Source organism: Culicoides brevitarsis, chromosome 1 (genome assembly GCF_036172545.1).
Source record: "Culicoides brevitarsis isolate CSIRO-B50_1 chromosome 1, AGI_CSIRO_Cbre_v1, whole genome shotgun sequence".
Lineage (NCBI taxonomy): Eukaryota > Metazoa > Arthropoda > Insecta > Diptera > Ceratopogonidae > Culicoides > Culicoides brevitarsis.
Genome location: NC_087085.1, coordinates 29493906 through 29515536, shown reverse-complemented (window position 1 = coordinate 29515536; position 21631 = coordinate 29493906). Strand labels below are relative to the sequence as shown.

Sequence of the window (21631 nt, the reverse complement as noted above, 5' to 3'; positions counted from 1 at the left end):
TGCAGTGCACATAAAAACAAAACAAACATTTTGCTCGTGAAAAAAAAAAGAAAATAATAACTAAGTGTTTAATGTTTATGCATTCAATCATTTTATCTTTTTTTTTCACTACAAAATTTCTGTGCGATACGCGGTTTCCGCTTCGTAAAAATCAAACACCTTATCGACTTCGTTTATAAAATTATTTATAAAGTACTTTTTTTATGTGTGTAAAAATTTCGTTTTTTATTTACTTACCGCTTGCTTTGCTAATTAGGTTTGACGATAATGAACTTGTATGCAGTTTTTGTGGATGGAATTTAAATTGCAGCAGCAGATATTGATCATAAATTAAAAAAAAAACGAAAAATTATGCGTGATTAACGTGAATTTTTTTTATTACTGCCCGAGAGGCGTGGAACAGTTGCAACTTAACTGCTTCCGTTGGTATTTTCGATTAGCATTTTTGGTGGTTTCCTGAAAGCTTCGACCTTTCTCGAAAATCGAAACGAAAAAAAAAAATGTTTTGTTCATAAGGAGAAACCTTTAATGGACAAAAATTTGAAATAAATTCTCATAAAATTCCCCAAAACGTCGATTTTTTTAAAAATGTAAATAATCGTGAAAGTGAGATTTGCTTTTTAATTTTCTGGTAATTAATTTTGAGCATGATTTTCATTTCAAAAAAAAAAAAAATCGCACAATACCATTCAGTGTGTTAGTGGTAACAAAAGCAAGTAGTCACGAAAGTAATTAACAAAACACCCGAGATGATTGACGTGTGATACACATTTTATGCAAAATGTTATCGAATTATCTGCGGGTGAAATCGGTCAAGTTTTTGGCGGCGGTAGTTGAACGGCCTTCGGAACCCTCTGAGGTAGAAATTCGATGCAAAAAAAAAGAGTTTCCGTCACAATCAATCAGGTAAGTTTTCTTTTTTCTGATTTTTTTCTGTTATGTCACAAAAGTTTGTGTCTTCAAGCAATTTTTTTTGTTATCACACAATGAGAGCTGCAATTGTCGACATGTCACCTAATGTTGCTGGAACTAATTGTGGTTTCGATTATTACGATGATATGATGGATGTCGCTTAAGTGCAGGTACAAAGTTATGCTCTCGTGAGTAAAATAAGATGAATGAGAAATTTTGGAATGCGATTTAAAATAATTTTTTTGAATGGAAATGGTAAGTAAATAAGTTTTGTTTGTTTGTTTATTCATTTTTATTAACGAAAATTTGCGAATTGTTTTAGTTTTTGCATTGGCGTAAAGTTCATTAAACCGAAATTCGCTATTTTCACAATTCACAAACCCTGTGAGTCAAAATCGATAATTTAATTTTTCGATTTAATAATAATTTATTTTTTTTCCCAAAAAATATAAAAAAAATTATTAAAAAAAAACAAAAAAAATATTTTTTTATTTACTTTACAAAGAATAAAAAATTTTTCGAGGAAATTATCTAATTAAAAAAAATTGAAGACAGAGTGCGTTGCTTTTCCTGTCAAGTTCGTCAAATCTTTTTCTGTCAAATCAAAATGAACAACGTAATTTTCTTCTGTACAAAATATTTTAATTTTGATAAGTTTATTGAAGAATTTTTATGGCGTCATCCATTAATGGCGTCAGCAGTTTTGGAAGGGGGGGGGCGTCGTAAAAATTGTAAAAATTTAAAAATTTTTCGTCTTGAATTATTTAAAAAATTTTTGAAGTAAATATTTCAGACATTGTAATCTTTTTTTTAATTTTTATTTAGGTAATTGATTTTTTTTTTCAAATTTTTCACGAGTTTTTCAAATAACAAATTTTTGTCAGAAAACGTTCGTGCGAGGCTCGATACAATCATCGAAGAACTTGAAAAGTTTGGAATCGAAGTACTCGGTTTTAGCGGAGACGGCGACTCGAGAATTGTGAAAGTCCAAAGGAATCTAATGTCATGCAAAGACGTACCTTCTTTTTGCACACAAGACGCGCATCATCTCGTGAAAAACCGTGTACTGAAATCGAACACCATGAAGATCGGCAGTACTGCAATTTCGTTAAAAAGCGATTTGCAGTGCCTACTTAGTTGAAAAAGTACCTCGGGGAGTGCACGGTTTAAACAGCAGCGACTTGGACGAAACAGACAAAATGAACGTTGTCAGTGCGCTCAAAATGTGTGACGTCAGAGTCGATGAAGTTGTGCAAGGATGTAAAGAAATGCAAGAATCGCTACGTTAAATGAAAGGCTCGGAATGGCATTCTACGCAACGTTCATGATGCGGGATTGGAAAGAGGAAAACATGGCTAATGAATTTATAACCAACAATTCTTACAACAGCCAAGAGATAAACTCGCACAACTAGCTTCTGATGACGAAATTTCTACGAGACACATCTGGAGAAAAGGAATTTGTACCCTGGAGAATGTCGTCTCAAACCTGTGAGGCGTTTTTTCGTCGATAAAGATCGTTTACGACAACCGAGATGACGCAAACAAACTTCGACGTAAAAGAATCGCTGAAAAGAATCGACAAGATCTTGCTGTTAGAAGAAACAGAAAGTTACCTGTCAAGAGATTTTTTATTCTATGAAGCCGAATATGTTATTATATCAACAATTTGTAAAAAAATTTCACAACTGAACAACTGATGTTTACATTAAGTTGACTGATGAGAAGGCTTTTTATTTGGAATCAGAAATTGTTTTACCTGCAGAAGGCAATTTTGACTATTTTTTCATTTAAGTTGTTTCTACTTGATGGTTGAAGAAATAATGAAATTAAATTTGATATTTTGGGAAAAAACTGTTAAGACCAGATTCCTATGATTAATTTTCTTTCGCCGTTAGTTGACCGTTAAACACGTAACATTGACAAAATTAAAAAAGTAGGCTTTGAACTTTAGATAGATTCCAAACTAACCAAGAGTATAGGCTAATTATTTAAACCAAAGTTGGCCAACTAAATTTTTTATTTGTATTGAAAAGTCCCATTTTATGATATTTCAATCGCAATAAAGAGGTAAAGTCCAAAATCGATGAGTAAGGCGAGAAATTTCAGCGTGAAACAGGCTTTGAGGCAATATTTTTGCTCTTAATACTAATTGACAACTTTCAAAATCACTTCCTCTCCATTTTACGACATTTTTTATTTATTAAAAATAACAGAAAGTGAGAAACATTGGCAAATTACATCTAGGTAACATTCTTTAAGCGGTAACTTAATTAGCAACATTTTCGTTCAAAATTCGTTTCTTTTTTTCGTCCAAGAATCGTTTCACTTAAAAATAGAGTTTACAATTATTTACATAATAATATCAATAAAAACAACTTTTTCAACTATATTTTCATTCGGCAGCTTTTTCCTCTTCTTGCTCTTGTTTCTGCTGCTCTTCCTTAGCCTTTTGTTGTTGCGCCTTTGCCGTTTGTTTCTTCATTCTTTGTATCAGTTTGTTATATTTACGGAACATTTCTTCGGAGAACGGAGCAGTTTGTCTCTTTGCCGTTTCATAATGATGCTCATGGTGTTCCGAACCATCGGAAGGTTCTGGATGCGCATGGTAGTTGTGTGGTCGTTGCGTGATTTCAACAAGAGCTGGGGCTGGAGTAACTTGAATTTGGTCCTCTTTGCGGATGTAATGGCCATAATGAGCGTTGTAAGGGATTTTATCTTCTTTGAAGATGACTTGAGTATGTTTGTCACTTGGATAGTTTTCGGAAGTCTTTAAAGGGGTAGCTGACGATTCTTCGTAATGATCTTCTGATTGTTCTTCATGGGTATTGTATTGATGATGTTCGTGTTCAGGTTGTGGTTGGTAACTGTCATCGTATTGAGCATAAGTGATATCAGGAGTGTAATACTCCTTAACTGCTGCTACGGGAGGAGGAGCGACAGTTGATTCGACATATTTCGGTGAGTATTCAACTTGTGGCTGGGCAACATGGGCATGTGTGGGATGATTGTGATAAGGAGCAGCACTTGGATGGTTGTAGTAATAACTGCTGGGAGTATATGACTGAGGAGCAGCATAGTATTGTTGTGAATGTGCTTGATGATGAGCCGGTACAGGAGTGTAGAGATTGGGAGCAACTTGAACCATTGGTTGATAATAAACGGGTTGAATGGGTTGAGCTGGATAGGGAGCAGGTTTGACGGGAGCAATTGGAGCCACGGGAGCAATTGGAGCTACGGGAGCAGAAGGAGCATAACCATAATCATATCCTGTTTGATAATGAGCTGCTTCTTGTTCTTCGAAAGCACGGATGTATTGGGCAGCACGAAGTTCTAAATATTGCTGTAACAAAGCTTGAAGATGGGCTGCGTATTTTGTGGGTCCGGGAATCTTCAAGACAATAATTGGGACATTATCTTCGGTGTAACCATGCATTTGTTTGATATATTGCGAACGTGGTGCATTGTGATATGTCTCTTCCATGGGCTTGATTTCATAACTGTGAGAAGGTTGGATCTCAATGTCAGTTGCTACTTCACGATGGGGATTTGTGTATCTCATGCCTTGACGATTGTAATGAGATTGGGCAGGGTTTGAGAAATAATATCCATGCTCGTATTGGTCTTGGTTGTAGCTGTACCTAAAAATGTATAAAAAAACTTTTTAGTCTTTCTCGAATCAATTTTTGTTTCAGCTTTCAACATTTAAGTGGAGTTTATCGAGGATATAAGAAAGGCTCAAGTTAAGAAGATACTCTTCAAAGTATGATGGATCATTTGAAAAAAAGGCTCAGGTAAGTCAAACTAAAAATCTTTTCCAATTAATTCAAACCAAGCAAATCTACAGTTCGTAAAGGGACTTAAGTAAAAGAAATAATTTCAATCAAGTCTCTTGAATTTTCATTATCAATCTAACCACGTGACTCACCCTAACTCTCCATCAATTGTCCGTTTCTTATTAGACCCCTTCGCGCCTTTTGTGACATTTTCACGTTCGACCTTGATCTTGATCTTGTCACCGTGCAACGAAAACTGTTTATCCAATTCCTTCAAAAATTCCTTGTCCTCGGGCGATAAATTCCGGAACTGCTCCAAAATTGAAGTCTTTGGAGTTTTTGTAGGTTTCGATCCCTTCGCCTTCTTGATCGGTCCTTGAGTTTTTTCATCTTTTTTCGCGTCAATTGCTCCATAGAGTGATAACACGAGCGTTACCTGCAAAAAATGAGAGAAAAATTTTAAATATTATTCAATCCATTAACATTTTAGGCCTTGATACCATCATAATCATCATCACCATCTTCAATTTCCTCATCATTCATAACATGACTCGAATACTTTTCACATGTAAACATGAAATGTCTCTTATTACTTCATCGCATTTTGCCGCAATGCCGATATTGCACTCTAATGGGCATTTTTTACAAGTCAAGATACATGATCGCTTGATCTTTAAATGGTCATGGCAGAAAATTGCATAAAAACTTGTTATTAAACTCAAGTTAATGATAATTTTTTAAATCTTTTTATTTACAAAGAAAGAGAAAAGATGAATTTTAAAATTAAAAAAGTGACAAAAAAACTGCGGGTGATAAAATTTATCAAAAATTTGTAAAAAAACGAGTAGTAGAAAAGTTGCAATTACTGTAAAAATGAACGTAAATTTATCACGTGACACTCGGAAAAAGAGAAATTTTCAATAAATCGGTAATGAACGATCATGACATCAACTTGTCTCGTGTGACTTTTACGGTCTGTCATTAATTAAAAATTAAGTATTCGGGTGAGCAAGTTGAAATTTAAGCCAAAGTTGTCTCATTTTGCGAGAGAAATTGTGACAAATGTCGGAAAGAAAATTGCGTGTTGTCTTGCAAGACTGCTTTTAGCTGCAAGTGACGCGTCAAAACTGTCGTTGAATTCAATTCTTTATTACATAATGAGACATTTTAGAGACAATCTTTGATATAAATATTCATCTCAGCAGCGCGGAAACACATTTGATGTCTCTTTTATGCAATTTTTGTCATTAAACTTTTTTTTTCTGCATCTTGTCACACGAGTCACGTAAGAAAAGGTGTGTTTGGCAGTAAAATCGCACAAAAATGTCGTTCCACAGGCAAGTCGTTGAAGATTCGTTAACCTTTTTCAATAAGATTTTATTTTTTTTACTTTCGAAAAACCTTGATCAAGGTGAATTTTTAGTGCAGTTCTTTATTTTAAAATATTTTTGGTTAAAATCATGGCCAAAAATACTTTCAGTTCAAAAAAGGTTTATTATACGTTTGCTTACAAAACTTAAAACTTGACTTAAAATTAAAAAAAAATTACTTAACTCAATGTTTTAAGTCAATTAAGACAAATTTAAAAGTTAATTTAGGCCGCTCCAAACGAAAATCAAAAATAAAGTCCGATGCCCCATTTTAAAAGTAAAAAATCCAATGGGGCAAAATAAAAAAAAAGTTAAAAATTTCATCAAAATTGATCGTTTTTTGGTGTATTTTCATAATTTTTCAAGACATTTTAAAAAAAATTTATAAAAAATTTTCAATTATTTTAATTTTTGTTTTGAAAATCATATTTTAACTTGAATTTTCTTCTCTAAAAAAATTTTTCATAAAATTACTGAATTTTTTTTTTCAAATTTTTTTGGCAGTTATTTTTTATGAAATTTTAATTTTTCAATTTTTAACTTAAAATGATCTTAAATCAATTTTCAATTTGAAAATTTCAAATAAGATTATTAAAAAACAACAAAAATGTTTATCAACGATCAAAAATTGCTAAAATTTTGTTATTTTGTATGAAAATAAGTATTTCAAAATAATTTTTTTATTTTTTAAAATAATAAATTTTTTACCTAAATATGTTTTAAACAATTTTACAATGTCTTATCACAAAATTAATAACTTTCAAAATATTTTCGGTTTTTAATGTTAAACTTTTTGAAAATTAATCAAAAAAAGCTTTCTTTTTATCATCTTAAAAGTCTTAGAAAAATGTGAAATTAGATTTTTGATTTAGTTCAGGAAAATTTTAAAAAAATATAAAATTTGATTTCAGAAAAAAAATTTTAAAAAATCTATTAATACAAGTTTTGTGATTCGAAAATGATATTTTTTGATTGCAAAGTCAATTTTTATTTGCCAGAAAGAAAACATTTAGTTTTATTGCCCAACTTTTCAAACTTTATTAAATTTGATTAAATTCATAACGAAGCAAACGTGATTTTTTTTTTATCAATATTGACAAAATTTTATCATCTTGTTGCTTTTCTAAATTATTGTATTGCAACTCATTCTTCATTTTCGCCATCATTCTGGGATTCAGAAGGATCTGTTGTAGTACCTTCACCTTGATCCATTTTTGCACAATTTGTCTGATTTTTTGTACACCCGTTTTCTTCGGGATCCCAATACAGTAAGCCTGGACAAAGGAATTTGTAAGGTGTTCCCCAAACACAAAAGTAGAAAACTGAACAATTGCAACTGTCAGCCAAAAAAGTTACATTTTCGCCATGTACTTCTGGACATTCTCCAACTGGACAAAGTTCAGTTTCTTCTTGGTAAGTTAATGCCACAAAGGCAAAAGTTAAAGCCAGGAAAGCTTTCAAGAACATTTTTCAAAGTGTTTTTTTTTTCAATAAGTTTTTAGAAAGTTTAGAATAAAACTGACTTTTTGGCTTGGTTGACAGTGAATTTATACTGAAAATTTTCTATTTTATTAGTAAATTTTTATTTTGAGTTGTCACGATTTTTTTTTATGAATTGAACATGAATTCTTCTTTATCATCAAAATGCACGTTTTTTAGGTTAAAAAAATTATTCGAGTTAGTAGCAAGGCCGAAGGTTATAAAAGTGGTAGTTTGCTAAAAACTCATGATTTTTGATATTTTTTATTAATTCTTGCTTTCTACCAATCTGGATCATTTTCAGAATCTTCTTCCTGTATATAACCTCCATCATTTGAGTTTCCTGATTCTTCATTGGCTTGTAGATGGTGCGCGCAACAATTTTTGCAATCACATTGATCTTCCCAATCGCATGTTTGTTTTAACATATTCCAATATAATCCTTCTGGACAACATAGTTCACATGGTATTCCCCAATCACACATATAATAAACTGAACAGGAACAATTGTCAGCCAAAAATACTGGAAAATCGCCATTAATTTGGGGACATTCTCCAACAGGACCTGGTTCACGGACTTCAATGGCAATTATCGACAAAACTACGAACGAAATTACGATCAAAGTTTTGAAGAACATTTTTTAAGACTTTATTGACACTTGAAACAGAACTGACGAAAAATTGTTTTTTAAGCTTTTTTAAATGCTCTTCTATACTTTTTTATTTTTTGATAAATGTCACGTATTTTTTATAGGTATTTAAACAAAATTGCATACTTCTCCGGATATACAAGATATTTGTTTTACTGACACGTGGCGTTATTTTTTTTTTATCTAAGAACGAGAAACTTCCTAAGTTTGTTTCATAACAAAGAAAAAAATATTCGAATAAAATTTTAGTGTATTTTGAGGTTTTTCAAACGTAAATAAATTTGAAAAAAAAAAACAATTTGACTTAATTTATTTATTTTTTTATTTTTTATTTAATTTAATTTAATTTAATATAATTTTATTTAATTTATTTTATTTAATCTAATTTGATTAATTTTCAATCTCATATTTTTTAAGAATTTTTTTCAAAAAATTTTAACAAAAATCTTATGTTAAAAAACAAGAAAAAATAATTGATTATTTTTTTTTTGAAGCTAAAAATTTTGATTTTTTTATTTTTTGAAAATTAACTCAAGTTCAAGTTTAAGTTTTTAGTTTTATAAAATTTTAGTCACAAGTAAAAAGTCCTAAAAAAAATCTAAAAAATATTGTAAAAAATTAAGTAAGAAAAATTTAAATATTTTTTTAAATCATTGTGAAAACTTAAAAAAAATTAAATTTTATTTAAAAAAAAAAACATTTTTTTTTCACCGTGTTAAAAAAAACAAAAAGAAAAAATTTAAAAAAAAACTTAAAATATTTCCTCTTAATAAATTTTTTGTGCATTGGGATCAATTCCACAAATGGGACCTAAGTTGAAAAATAATTGTAAACAAATAAGTAAGAAAAATTCAAATATTTTTTTAAATCATTGTGAAAACTTAAAAAAAATTAAATTTTATTTAAAAAAAAAAACATTTTTTTCTCCGTGTTAAAAAAAACAAAAAATTTAAAAAAAACTTAAAATATTTCCTCTTAATAAACACACAAAACCTTTACAAAAAAAAAAATAAATCAAACGACAAAATTTCTCACTTATATTAATCTAGATATGATAATTTGTCAATAACTCATTAATTTAAAGTTGTTATCTTGTTATAAATCGCAACACCTGTCGCCCGCCCAGACAATGCATACTCGACATAATTACGCGACTGGCTTTCATTTATTAACACATCAAATGCTGAATTAACGACAAGTTACCTTTTTTTTGTTTGTTTATAATAAATGTAATAACTAGTAAGACACGAAAAATGGGACACACATCAAGTACCTCAACTATCATATTTGCAAACGATATGCAAAAAATAAACTTTTTTATGCACCAAATAAACGAATTTAATTCAATTCAATTCAATTGAGTAATTGTCGAAGTAAGTTTGGGTTATTAAATTTTTTGTACAGCTTTGGTGTCTCATTGCAAATTACTCCGAACATTAACATAATTTTGCGCAACATGTGAGTGGTAATTGACAGTATCGTCTGGTTTTAATTTTTTTTTTCATTTTGCTACACTTTTGCGTGCTGCGGATTGAAGATGCCGCCGAATAAATTGCCCTACATTTAAATCCTCTCATTATTTAAAAAGTTGTCGTTTAAATGGCAAAGACAAAATTTGCGTTTTTGATAGCTATGAGATTTTTTAAACCACGTGGTTAACTTATTTATGTGAATTTTTAACCACGTGGTTTATATAGTTTTTTGAGCCACGTGGTTTCTATATTTTTTAAATAATTAATCAAATTAAAATTAATTAATAAATTAAAAGAATCATTAAATTTCAAACCACGTGGTTAATTTAATTTTTAATAAAATTTTTAAATTAATTTTTAATTAAATTTAATTCACCTAATTTTAAACCACGTGGTTAGTTTAATTTTTAATGATTTTTTAAAGTTAATTTTAGTTAATTTTTAATTAAATTTAATTTAATTTCTAACCACATGGTTTATTTGAATTTTTAGACTTTGTGATTAATTTAACTTTTTAAACCACGTGGTTTTATCAATTTAGTTTCTTTTAGTTTTGTAAACCACGTGACCTTAATCACCTTTCCTACTATCAATTTCTGGTTTATACCGCATTTTTCCTTCGAAATGCGGTAATAAAAAAAAAACAAAATTAAACAAGTAGCATGTGTAGCTTTTGCTGCTCCCATTTAAATTGAAGTAAGTTATTAAATAAAGTTGCTGAATGATTTTAATTGTCGACATCGCTAGGTTCGTGTAAGGCAGATTATGTGTTTTTTCATTTAAATTGTAACTTTTATATTACATGTTGTTGTTTTTTTGGAGTGTAGCTTGCTCTTGTAATAAATAAATAATGAAAAGTGAAGAAATATTTAGTAAGAAGAATAAAGTAATTGCGATTGCTCACTGTACTTACTGACGGTACTTCGATGAATAATGAATATAATGGGGAATTTGTAACTTTTTGTTTATTGGATCGACATGTGAATAAATGTGGATTAATATAAAAAGAAAGATTTCGTGAGAAAATAAGAGACGAACTTAATTTTGTTGTGTTTTTAAGAGATGAATTTTGTTCATCTTGGAATTATTTTCTAAATTTTGCATCAAAAGTAATTTAGCATAAAATAAAATAAATTAATAAAAATTTTAAATTGTTTCTACGTTCTGTGTGTGTGTATGTGTGTGTTTTTTACCTGTGCCCCAAAATTTTTTTTAAAAAATTCAGAGGCAAATTGAGGAAAAAATTTTTAAAATTGCGGAAAAAATAGTTCATTTTTCAAAAATGAAAAATAAATTAAAGAGGTTTTAAATAAAATTTTTTTCTTTATTTTTGCAAAATAAATTTTAAAAAATTTCAAATTTTTTAAATATTTATTAATAAATTATACATTTTTTTCAAAAATATTATTTAATTTCGTGCAAAAATTTTTCAAAGTTTAATAGAAAATTTGAAAAAAATAGTTAAAAAGTTTAGTTCAAAAATGTGACAAAAATTTTTTTATGAGGGGTATTCAAAATGAAAATTTTTTAAATCGTTATAAAAAAAAAATTTATATTTTTAGCATAAAATAAAATAAATTAATAAAAATTTTAAATTGTTTCTACGTTCTGAGAGATAAAAAATAAGAGGCAACTCGTATGAGGAAAAAATTTTTAAAATTGCAAAAAATTCAAAAATCTTAGAGGTTTTGATATAAAAAAAACATAAAAATTTATGATTTTTTTTTAATTTTTGGTTTTTAAAGTTAATTTATAAAGGTTAAGATTTTTTATGAAATTATTATTCAAAAACTATATTTTTTATTATTTTTTAAATAAATATTTTTTTTAGAAATCCTAAAAATATTAAAAAAAAATAAAAATTTATAAAAACTCATTTGTCTCAAAAGAACATTTTGAGTCTCTTATAAAAAAAAATATTGAGAGAAATTAACTCACAAACACAAAAAAGCCAAAAAATATTTAAAAAGTCACGTCTTTCTCGAATCATATAAAAAGAAAAAAAAAGTAATATTTAATTAGAAGTTCATAAAAAGTGCTCTTGAAATGACGTTCAGTATAAAATTTTTAATAATTTTTAGCATCGTTAATTTAATTTTTGCTGCAAAAGTTTCAAAGCTTGATACAAAATTCGAATGTCCACAAGCTGAATATCAATATGAAGAAATTTTAGAAAATCTTCTTCATCCAAACAAGTGTGATTGTAGAAGCTTTTACAGTTGTGACCACGTCGGAAATTTCTTCCTGAATAACTGTCCTAAAGGATTACTTTTTAATGCCAATAAATCCGTAAGAAAAAAAAAAAAAATTAAATAATTTTTATGTGAAAATTTTTTCAGGTATGTGATTGGCCAAAAAATGCAGGATGTAAATTAGATGTCAACTATGAGCATTGTGAAGAGATCAAAGAAGAAAAACCTGTGGAGCAAAAAAAGGAAAAAAGTGTAGAGCCAAAAGAAGACATCAAGAGTAAAGTAAAGAACAAACTGAAGACGGTTTAGTTCAAGACAAAAAAAAATATTTCGTAATTAAAATTGTTTTAAAATAATTCACGTTCGATAAAATTCTTTCATTTCCTATAAAAGCTCGTTCATCACAAAATTTTAGCTTAGTATCAACTTATCATCATCAAAAATGAAACTTAAAATACTTTTCCTAATATTTTGTTTCACTATCGCTTGCGATTGTAACAAAAATCGTAAACATATTGACAAAAACGCTGTCGGAAAATGCCCACCTAAAAATCATCACGGAGTAAATGTTCTTCTGCCTCATCGTTGTGATTGCACAAAATATTTCTTGTGCGATCATGGAGTCCCAATTTTGAAGAAATGTTCGCCGCCACATTTTTTTAATCCAGAAAAACAGGTAAAAATTATTTTAAAAAATTTTCAATAAAATTTAAAACTTCAATAAAAATATTTTTTTTAGTATTGCGATTTTAAAGAAAATGTGGTTTGTAAAAAAGGAAAAGGTTGTAAATGAATTTTAATTAAAGATGCCATCCTCACCAATTAATTAAAAATAAAAAAATGGAAAAAAGTGAATGAAGATGATATTTTAATTTGGGCCAGAGAAAGGAAGTTTTAATTAAAATTAATTGTGAAATAAATCAAAGGCATTGAAAGTATTTCTCTCAATTTATATAGTAATGCATGTAAAGTGTTATACTTTTTATTATGACATAGCGATGACATAACTTTCGTTTTAATTATTAAATAATAAAAAAAATATTTATCTGTTAGTCACGTTTTAAAAGCTTTGTATAAAAATTCTGGTTAATGACTTTTTCCTTAAGATTTTTACTAAGGAAGAGTATTTTTATTTTTCAACTAAGGTTTCAACTTAATTTAATAATTTTAGTCAAAAAAATTTAAAAAAAATAATTTAATTTTTAAAAAATTTTTAAATTTAAAAAAAAAATAATTAAATAAAATAAATTAGGTTATCAAATTATCAAATAAAAATTAAATTAAAATTAAAAGATTAATTAATTAAAAGAAATAAAAAGTTAAGTAAGTAAAAGTTGTCAAAAAAAACTTTGTGAAAATTAATCAAAATTAATAAAAAAGTTATAAAAGATGAAAAAAATTATTTTTAATTCATAAAAGATTTTAAAAACTTATTTTTATAATTTTTAATATTTTTTTTTGCAAAATAACATTCAATATAAATTAAAAACATAAAAAATTATTTATGTAAAATTTAATTCACAAGAATTGTCATTCTCAAATAATTCATCACAACAAAAAAATTAATTGTCTTGTCATCAAAAAATAATCATTTTGTGACGATCAATCGCTTCAAATTAATAATCTCAAAATCAAATCTTCATAAAAAAAAATTTGAACCACTTTCGATGTTTTTTTATTTAAAGTTTTATAACAACTCCACAAAAAAAATAAACAAACAAACAATAAGTACAAAAACCTTTATGGGAAAAATAATAACAGACAAGTACGTGAATAAGTGAGTGATGCAACATTTTAGCGTCGAAGTTATTCAAATAGTAATAAAATCAGAACTACCGTTTTGTTTCCCGTCTACGGCGATGAGGTGAAGACAAAAAGTAATTACAAGTGGCAGGTAAATTTGTTAAACGAACCGAAAAATTATTTCTCATTGAAAATTGTTTTGCCGCAAATTTATGTTTTTGTTGTTTTTTACGACCAAATATCAATATACTTGTACAAAAAGAGTGCGGTGAGTTCACCTTGACCCGCCTGGTGTTTTGTTTCGTTTTGTTGTTTTGATTTTTTTTTAATTTTTGGGTAAGTAAGTTAGTAAGTAGCAATTGTAAATTTTGCTCATTATGAATTACTTGATGAATCAATTATCCTTGTCAGAAAAGGTAAGTTTTGTTGTTTTCTCAAGTGGAGAATGTTTAGAGGTGAACCAAATTGGTTGTTTCGAGTTTATTCGATGAATTTAAAAAAAAAATATTTTTTTAAAATTATTATTAAAAATTAATTTAAATTATTAATTAAGTTTAATTTTTTTAAAAATAATTTCTGTGAATTTAATTAAATAAATCAAAAATTTTTTAATAATTATTTTTCTTTAAACTAAAATTATTTATTTAAAATCTTATTTTTTTAAATTAAAAATTATTTAATTATTAAAAGTTAATTTAATTAATTTAAAGAAAAAATTACCTTTTGTAAATTATGAAAATTCATGATTTTTAATAAATATTTATTTGAGAAATAAAATATAAATTAAATAAAAAAAAATATTTTATTTGAAAGAAGAAGTCACATTAATTATTTAATAAAAAAAAAAATTGAAATTAAAATAATTTTCTAATTAAATTTTCTTTAGAATTAATCGTCTTCCTGTTCGTGATAACAAAGAACAAGTTGCTAAATATTTATGACTAAGAACATAAATTTATTCAGATTCAAGAAGAAGAAGATAAAGAAGAAAAATAATAAAAGACTTGATAAATATGGGATCGAACATTGTTAAAGAAACTAACAAAAGGAGTGACGCAATCTCCAAATTTTTTATAAAGCTTCCTTATTGCATTAATTGAATTATTGTGTCGATAATAAATATTTTGAAACATTAAAATCATTTCGCACGAACTGGGCCAAGCATCACAAAAAATTGATTTAAACTGCGCGAGTTAACATTTTATTTTGATTAATTGGTGCGTTAACCAGATCCCTAAATTCACGCAGTGGGCAAACTTATCTCGAAACCCCATAGAAACGTGAGGTAATCAAGTTAGCTTCGTTAAATTGAGGAATTGACCGATTAATTGGCCACGCGAAATGAACTTTATTACTCGCTTTATCAAGTGATCCATCAATACTGCTCAGTCGTTGCTCAGGCTTTGTTTGCTTTCAATGAAAGTTTATAATTTTTTTGTTGTTGTTACCTCATCTAACGGCAACAACAATCGAATCACTCGACATTTTTCTACTTGACGCACAAGAATTGGCACGGTGATGTAACGAGTATGATGTAGCAAGTAGCAAGAAAGAGAGAGAGACTGTCAATAACGATCATGCGTGCATTTCTAGTGAACATAAAAAAAGAGTTGCATTGTACAGAAGAAAGCAGATGAAAAACAGTAAGGTGAAGCTGCTATATGGGAATAACGTGAGAAATGACGACGTGCGGAAAATGCAAATGCAAACAATGATTATCACATAATGAATTCATAAATCTTCTCTCGTGTAATAACATACGGACGTCTTACTTTTTTATATATCGGAATTGCTTCCAGTTTTTATGTGGTGTCTTTCGTTTGCGATCTTGCACAAAAAAATTTAGATAAGAAGTTGAGATGAAGTTGAATTAGAGAGGGACAAATTGTTGAAAGTTTTCTGTGACTTAATTTTTTTTTGAAAAAATATTATGCCAAGGTAAGATGTTTAAAAACCAAAATTTTATCTAAGATTATAAATCTGATTTAAAAAAAAATTGGTAGAAGATAAAGTTAACTATTCTGAGATATTACATTTCAAATTCCTTAGATATCTTTTCAACATACAGATTTGGCGAGAACAAAGAGACAGTTTAATTTTTACAAATGTTAAAATTTTATAATCAGAAGAGAAGCTTCAACATATTTCATTTATTCCTATGGTTTAAAGACAATAGACTCTGTTTCCTTTTAATATTCATTCTTTTAAGCAATGAGAATTGATGAGAGAGTAAAAGCCCAGACAAGATGTTGAAATTCGATTCGACCACTATCCTCAACTATGTCTTAGCATATAAACGTCTTGTTATCAGTGGCAAATTAACTAAAAATTGGCCCTAAGGGCTTTTTTCAACAATTTAAGGACCTATTTTGAAGAATTTTGTTCTAGAGACAGCTTTGGGCTTAAGGCTTCAGCCTTATCAGCCTAAGGGTAAATACGCCACTGCTTGTTATTGTTGTATTTTTTCCATCAATTAGATGACATTTTCGCTTTTTTGTGTTCTTAGTTCTTAATTCAATGTTTAATGATTCAATGTTAGTTCACTAATATCACAGGTTTTTGATAATTCGTTGTATAATGCTGATCCCTTGTAAAATACTGAGTTGGTTAGCAGGTTACTTGATGGTCTTAGTTGATTGTTTCTTCTCAAAAGGTAAGGCTGAACGTCTCCAACATGTGATATGTTTACTCTTAGGTAATCGGGCAAGAGACCTTTTACACATTTATAAATAAGGACAAGCACATTAAAGTTTACTCTCTGTTTGACACTCAATAATTCAGTTTGTTTCAACATATCACATAGTCTTATAATCTGCTTCAGAGTTATTCTTGTATTTCTACTAAAAGGCACTTTTGACAGTATCGAAAAGACTTCTTCTATTCATCTTTGTGATCTACGAGCACATTTTATTTGCTGCAGGGAATCCATTCTGCAGATTCTGTAGACATCTATCAATTGTCTTATAGAAAGTTTTTGGTCCTAAGATGGAACCTTGTGGAGCTCCTGCTCAAAAATTTTTGTCATTTAAACAATAGTAGAGATTGTTGTTATAAAAATTTTAATCAGGGTCGAAAATACTTTCACTCAATAAAAAACTAAAAACTTTTGCTTAATCAAGTTGACTTTCGACTTTTAAGTCAAAAGTAAAAAACAAATTAGCTTAGAACCCCTATTTTATTGACAAAATAACCTTTTTTTAAGGCCGAGAAATTCCGAAATTTTATTTTTTTTAAATATTTCATTTTTTAAAAAATATATTTTTTAAAAAATTTTATGTTAAAACCCCTTTTCTTATTCATCCTTTGATATTTTTTAAAGTCCAAAAATTAAGAATTTACAATTAAAATCAAAAGTAAAAACAATTAAGTAATTTTAACAATTTAACACTAAAATTGGAAACACTTGAAAAAAATATCACTTTGGACCCTCCCTAATCTTAATTTCGGTATCACTTGTTCAAACAATGCCACTGTTGGATATAGATCAGTAACACAATACTTTCATACATCTATCATTATAACCACTTTTTATTGCACTATTCACCTTGTTAGTTGCTGCTCATCATATCTGGAACCGCAAACGTGTCAGTAAGTAAACATAAAATCACTATACTCTTATTATTGCCATAGAAATATAAAGAGCAGACAGTCGAAATAATATTTCATTATGTAATTCACATTTCACTATATGGCGCATTATAACAATCACAATTGGTTCAAGCAGCCAGAAGACAGAAATAATAACAGAGTAAAAATGATAACCTACCACAATAATCCACTTCATTTTGTTGGCTGTGTGAAGAAATTTCCGACAGAGTGTTGTGTACAAATTATCTGGATAATTATATGGAGTGCCTTTAATCAAATGACGACTTTAGCATTTATATGGAAATGATACGTAAAACAAGTTGATTGATTTGTGATCAATAATTACAGTAATTTGTACTTTTTTCGCTATTTTTGTTATTTCTTCTTCGTATTTTTTTTTTGCTTTTTCTCTTTATCACTTTTGTTTAATTATAGAAATAAATAAACGTTTAACTGTATCGTTGATTATGTGATAAAACTTTGTTACTTTGATTTATTAGCTTTTTGCACGGTAATTAATACGAAAAGATGCACAACAATTTTATTTATTTTTAATTCCTCCTTGGTGTGTTGTTGAGTGCTGCTAATGAAGAAGTCCGATTCCGGCAACGACTAAACTATGAATGAACTAGTAGATGGGGGTAACATTTTACTTTTATATTTCGCTAGCATTCACCTTTAGTTGTTGGGTTTACATTTTTCCTGCATATACGACAAGACATGCTGCTGTTGTTTTAAGTCGCTTCGTACGCGATGAAGTTAACATTATGATCTCGATTGTACGTTCCAATTCGTGGAAAAGGTGTTTATTATATTCGTGTGGATGGCAAATAATAATAATAAAGCAACATTGTATTTATCGCAAATATGATCTGACGGATGGGATCTGATATTTTTTTTTCTTTTTTTTTAGTTATTGGCAATCCATTGTGACAGGTGACGACGAGAAGTTATTCAATTAACATGCAAATCCAATTGTGGTAGAAGAAGAGATGATAATGGACTAAATTTGAATGGAAATGCATTAAAAGGTAATTTGATTAAATTTACGGACATAAATCAAAAACTTACTTTAGTTTCACTTAAAATAGCAAAATTTAAATGATTCCATTATCTGTAAATTTAAGCTTTAAGTAACCTGGTTTTAAAATTAGTATCAATACAATCCAATTAACAGATTTTCAGCCAATTAGTGCAAATTTTTATTGCACAAGTCGATCAAAGTGATGTCACAATATTTTCCAATTGATCTCCTGAGACAAATTTACTTCAATTAAAAAAAAAATAAATATCCCACACAGATTTGGACATTTAAAACAAGCATAAAATTGGACCACATTTCATTTCAATTCATACAAAAAATGCAAATATTAATTAACGGAAAATGCGATAAAAATTTTTAAGTAATAGTACACGATTGAAATGTTGTCCATAAAAAATCAAAAAATAAATACTTTTTCTCTCTTTTATAAAAATTATTTGCTTCTACGAATTAAAATCGAATAAAATAAAAATAAAGTGAAACAAATTTTTACTTCTTATTATGACATAATACATACCATTCACGTTCAATTGTATTTATTTCTGCACAAAATGTACCGAACATCATATTGCTCCATCATTGTCGTCATCATCATCATCATCATCGCATCGCGGCAAAAGCAGATCACCTGTGTAATGCAATAAACAAAAATAAAAACAATAATAATAAATATACTTAATGGAAACTAAGGTGATCGAGAAATGTGATCGGTAATGCAGAAAATTTTTATTTTTAAAAACTGATAATCATTTAAAAACAACTTTTGATTGGAATATTATGCAATTATTTTTGCACTTGTTATAAAGTATCGCTTTTCCATGGTAAAATGTTTGAAATGTCTCAATTTGTATGCAAAAATTTTTGATCTCTCACGTTCATGGAAATCATAAAAAGTGTAGTGAAATATTGTTGTTGTTTAAAAAAAGTGTTTTTCAAAAAATAAAAAAAAATGATATTGTAAAAAAGCAGAATAGTTGCAATGAGGAAAAACATGAATAAGTTTAAATAAGTTAAGTATATATCACGGTTGGAAGGAAAGTAAAAATTAGGTTTTAAAGATTTACAAATTTGATACTTATTTATTTTTTTCATTTTTAGGTAATTACAATTTATATGAACTTCATCAAATCATAATTTTGTTTCAAAAAAGAAATCTCGAGCTTTTTGGAATAAACTCGCAAAATTTCTAAACGATATTAGAAATGGACTGACCATCAAAGAAATATCTGGCACAAAGACAAAGGTAAAAGTATTATTGTCTATAATTTTATACAAGGACGGTCTTCTTGACGAAACCAGTAAAAGGTCGAAAACGCGAAGCTTTTCAAGAAAATATAGAAAACGAATTATCGAATGAATTTTGAGGAGTAAAGAATATTTGACAAACAAAGATGGACTACCTTTAAGAACCAATTTTTTTCATGGCAAAAAACTTCTACGATTCAACCTTTTAAATAATTTATAGTACATACTCCAGTTTTATGAGCGATTTCGTTTGGCAAAAAAAGCACAACAGGAATTTCTGCGACGTAGGCCGATAACAATCTACCAAGCAATTCATTGTTCTCCAGCAAAGATCGGAAATATTGATACAGGTACATGGAGTTACTTAAATCCGCGAAATCATAAAAACAAGATGTTGACGAGTGAAGAGGCTTTTATGTCTAGGAAAGAGTCGCAAAATAGTTTTTGAATTCGAACTTAACTCTTGCCCGAACTTTTCCTCTCTCTCTCTCTTTTGTTATTATTTAAGCACAAGATACTCACTCAAAGAAAAGAATCATGATATAAAAAGAAGAACAAAGAAAGTTCTTATCGCACTCTGTATCGAATCGTCGGTCAATAAAAGTTTCTTGTGCTTAAAATTAAAATTGAAGTCATAATATCTGATTAAAAACGAATGTAACATTTAACACAAGATAAACACTGAATACCTTCAAATAATTTAGATTTTATTAAAATGATACAAAAAAATATTTTCTTTTCTTCTGAAACAAATATTTTATTCCATAAATTAAATTTAATATTTTTGTGCATATCTTAAGCTCTCAAATTATCACCAAATATTAAAACATTAATATTAAAGTCACAGATCAATTTCTGTTTTAAAACGTTCCATGCTACCGTGCGAATTTGCACCAAAGTATCAACACGTTTGCATCGTTGAATGAACCATAAACAAGAGAGCGCAAAAGATGCGATCTGCATGTCTAATGCCATCATTTTATGAAAATGTGATGCTTACAAAGAAATTTTTATCTAAAACAAGATCGAAATTTTCCACAGTTGAATTGCAAATTACATTAGCGAGCGCAGAAAAATGCGGAAATCTCAAATTGATTTAAAGAGCATAAAATATTGCTGAAAATGGAGATGCAAAAAATAGGCGTAGTCCCCTTGTTTTTATACAAAGTAGTGCAAAAACATGCAAGATCCTAATTAAGACAAAAGAATTTTGAAACTCTCTTGAGAGAGAGACGAAACGGCAGAAAAACGATTGCGCGAAGAAAATAACAAAGCCGTAAATAAAATTAATAGTTGTAAAATTGCAATGTCTGACAATTCTTGCAAATAATGCAGAAACCAACGTAGTAGACATTAAATAACTTTAAATACAACCTGTTTTCCATATGCTTGCACTCCACGACTCCACACATGTCTAACGGCACATACATACTGAAATGGTGAAAGTGATAACTTTTAGCGATTTATATTTTTGAGCAACACAATATTTGCCGGTTTTTCTGTAGGTTTGCGCGCCAAAGCCCAACCTGACTAACTTTTGCATAAATTTGTAGTTTGTTGTGCTTGAACTGCCTTCCTCATCATTGAAACGTTCGCTATCTTACTGGCAATTTCTACGTGCAACGTGAGTATGGGTAGGGTAAGGTAAAGTACTACTTAGTCGTTGGTAGGTCATTACACGACCTTAACTTTACTGGATTAATGAACGATTTGCACTTGAAACTATTAAAAGTTTCCATCGATTTATATTTCCTTCATATTCAAATTAATTGTTTATGTTTTCCTGAAAAGCATAATATGTGAGTTAATGTAAGTCGTAGACATGTTAACGACAAAGACGACAACAACAAAAAATGGAGAATCGAGTTTCTTACATGTTTGTCGATTAACATAAAATGGGCAACAATTTCCAGTTTGATTGCTTGTGTTTTATCAGTGAATTGTGCAATAATTTTGTATTAAAAGTTGATTAAATGTAACTATTATGCAAAAATGTGTAATTTTTATTTGTACTGACAGTTAATTACCAATTGAAAAGTTGAAAAGCTGTAAATTTTTCAATCAATTAGTTGGCGTTTGTTGGCACAAAGGAGAATGGAGAAAAGTTATGATTTTATCCGTAAGTCAATTCATATTTAATTAATTCAATTATTTTTGAAAATT

General features: G+C 28.5%; 1 protein-coding gene and 1 long non-coding RNA gene across 2 annotated transcripts; one reads left to right on the top strand and one right to left on the bottom strand.

Annotated features, from left to right (window-relative positions):
- Positions 1-3306: 3306 nt before the first annotated feature.
- On the bottom strand, positions 3307-5223 carry LOC134837592 (LIM domain-containing protein A). Its single transcript, XM_063852974.1, has 3 exons — positions 5188-5223; positions 4840-5123; positions 3307-4552 (listed from the first exon to the last, which is right to left on the bottom strand). Exons 1-3 carry the CDS (start codon positions 5221-5223, stop codon positions 3307-3309), a joined length of 1566 nt encoding a protein of 521 aa, XP_063709044.1.
- A 6557-nt stretch (positions 5224-11780) lies between these two features.
- LOC134827419 (uncharacterized) lies at positions 11781-12694 on the top strand. Its single transcript, XR_010161789.1, has 3 exons — positions 11781-11947; positions 11998-12526; positions 12590-12694. It is a non-coding gene; the product is annotated as an uncharacterized LOC134827419 (long non-coding RNA).
- The last annotated feature ends 8937 nt before the right edge of the window (positions 12695-21631 follow it).

What these genes read in the sequence shown, in the direction of transcription:
- LOC134837592 (XM_063852974.1), bottom strand. Translation starts at nt 5,223, where the DNA reads ATGAGGAAATTGAAGATGGTGATGATGATTATGATG. An exon ending in TGGTGATGATGATTATGATG is followed by an intron (nt 5,124 to 5,187) that starts GTATCAAGGCCT and finishes CATTTTTTGCAG; the next exon opens with GTAACGCTCGTGTTATCACT. An exon ending in ACAATTGATGGAGAGTTAGG is followed by an intron (nt 4,553 to 4,839) that starts GTGAGTCACGTG and finishes ATACATTTTTAG; the next exon opens with GTACAGCTACAACCAAGACC.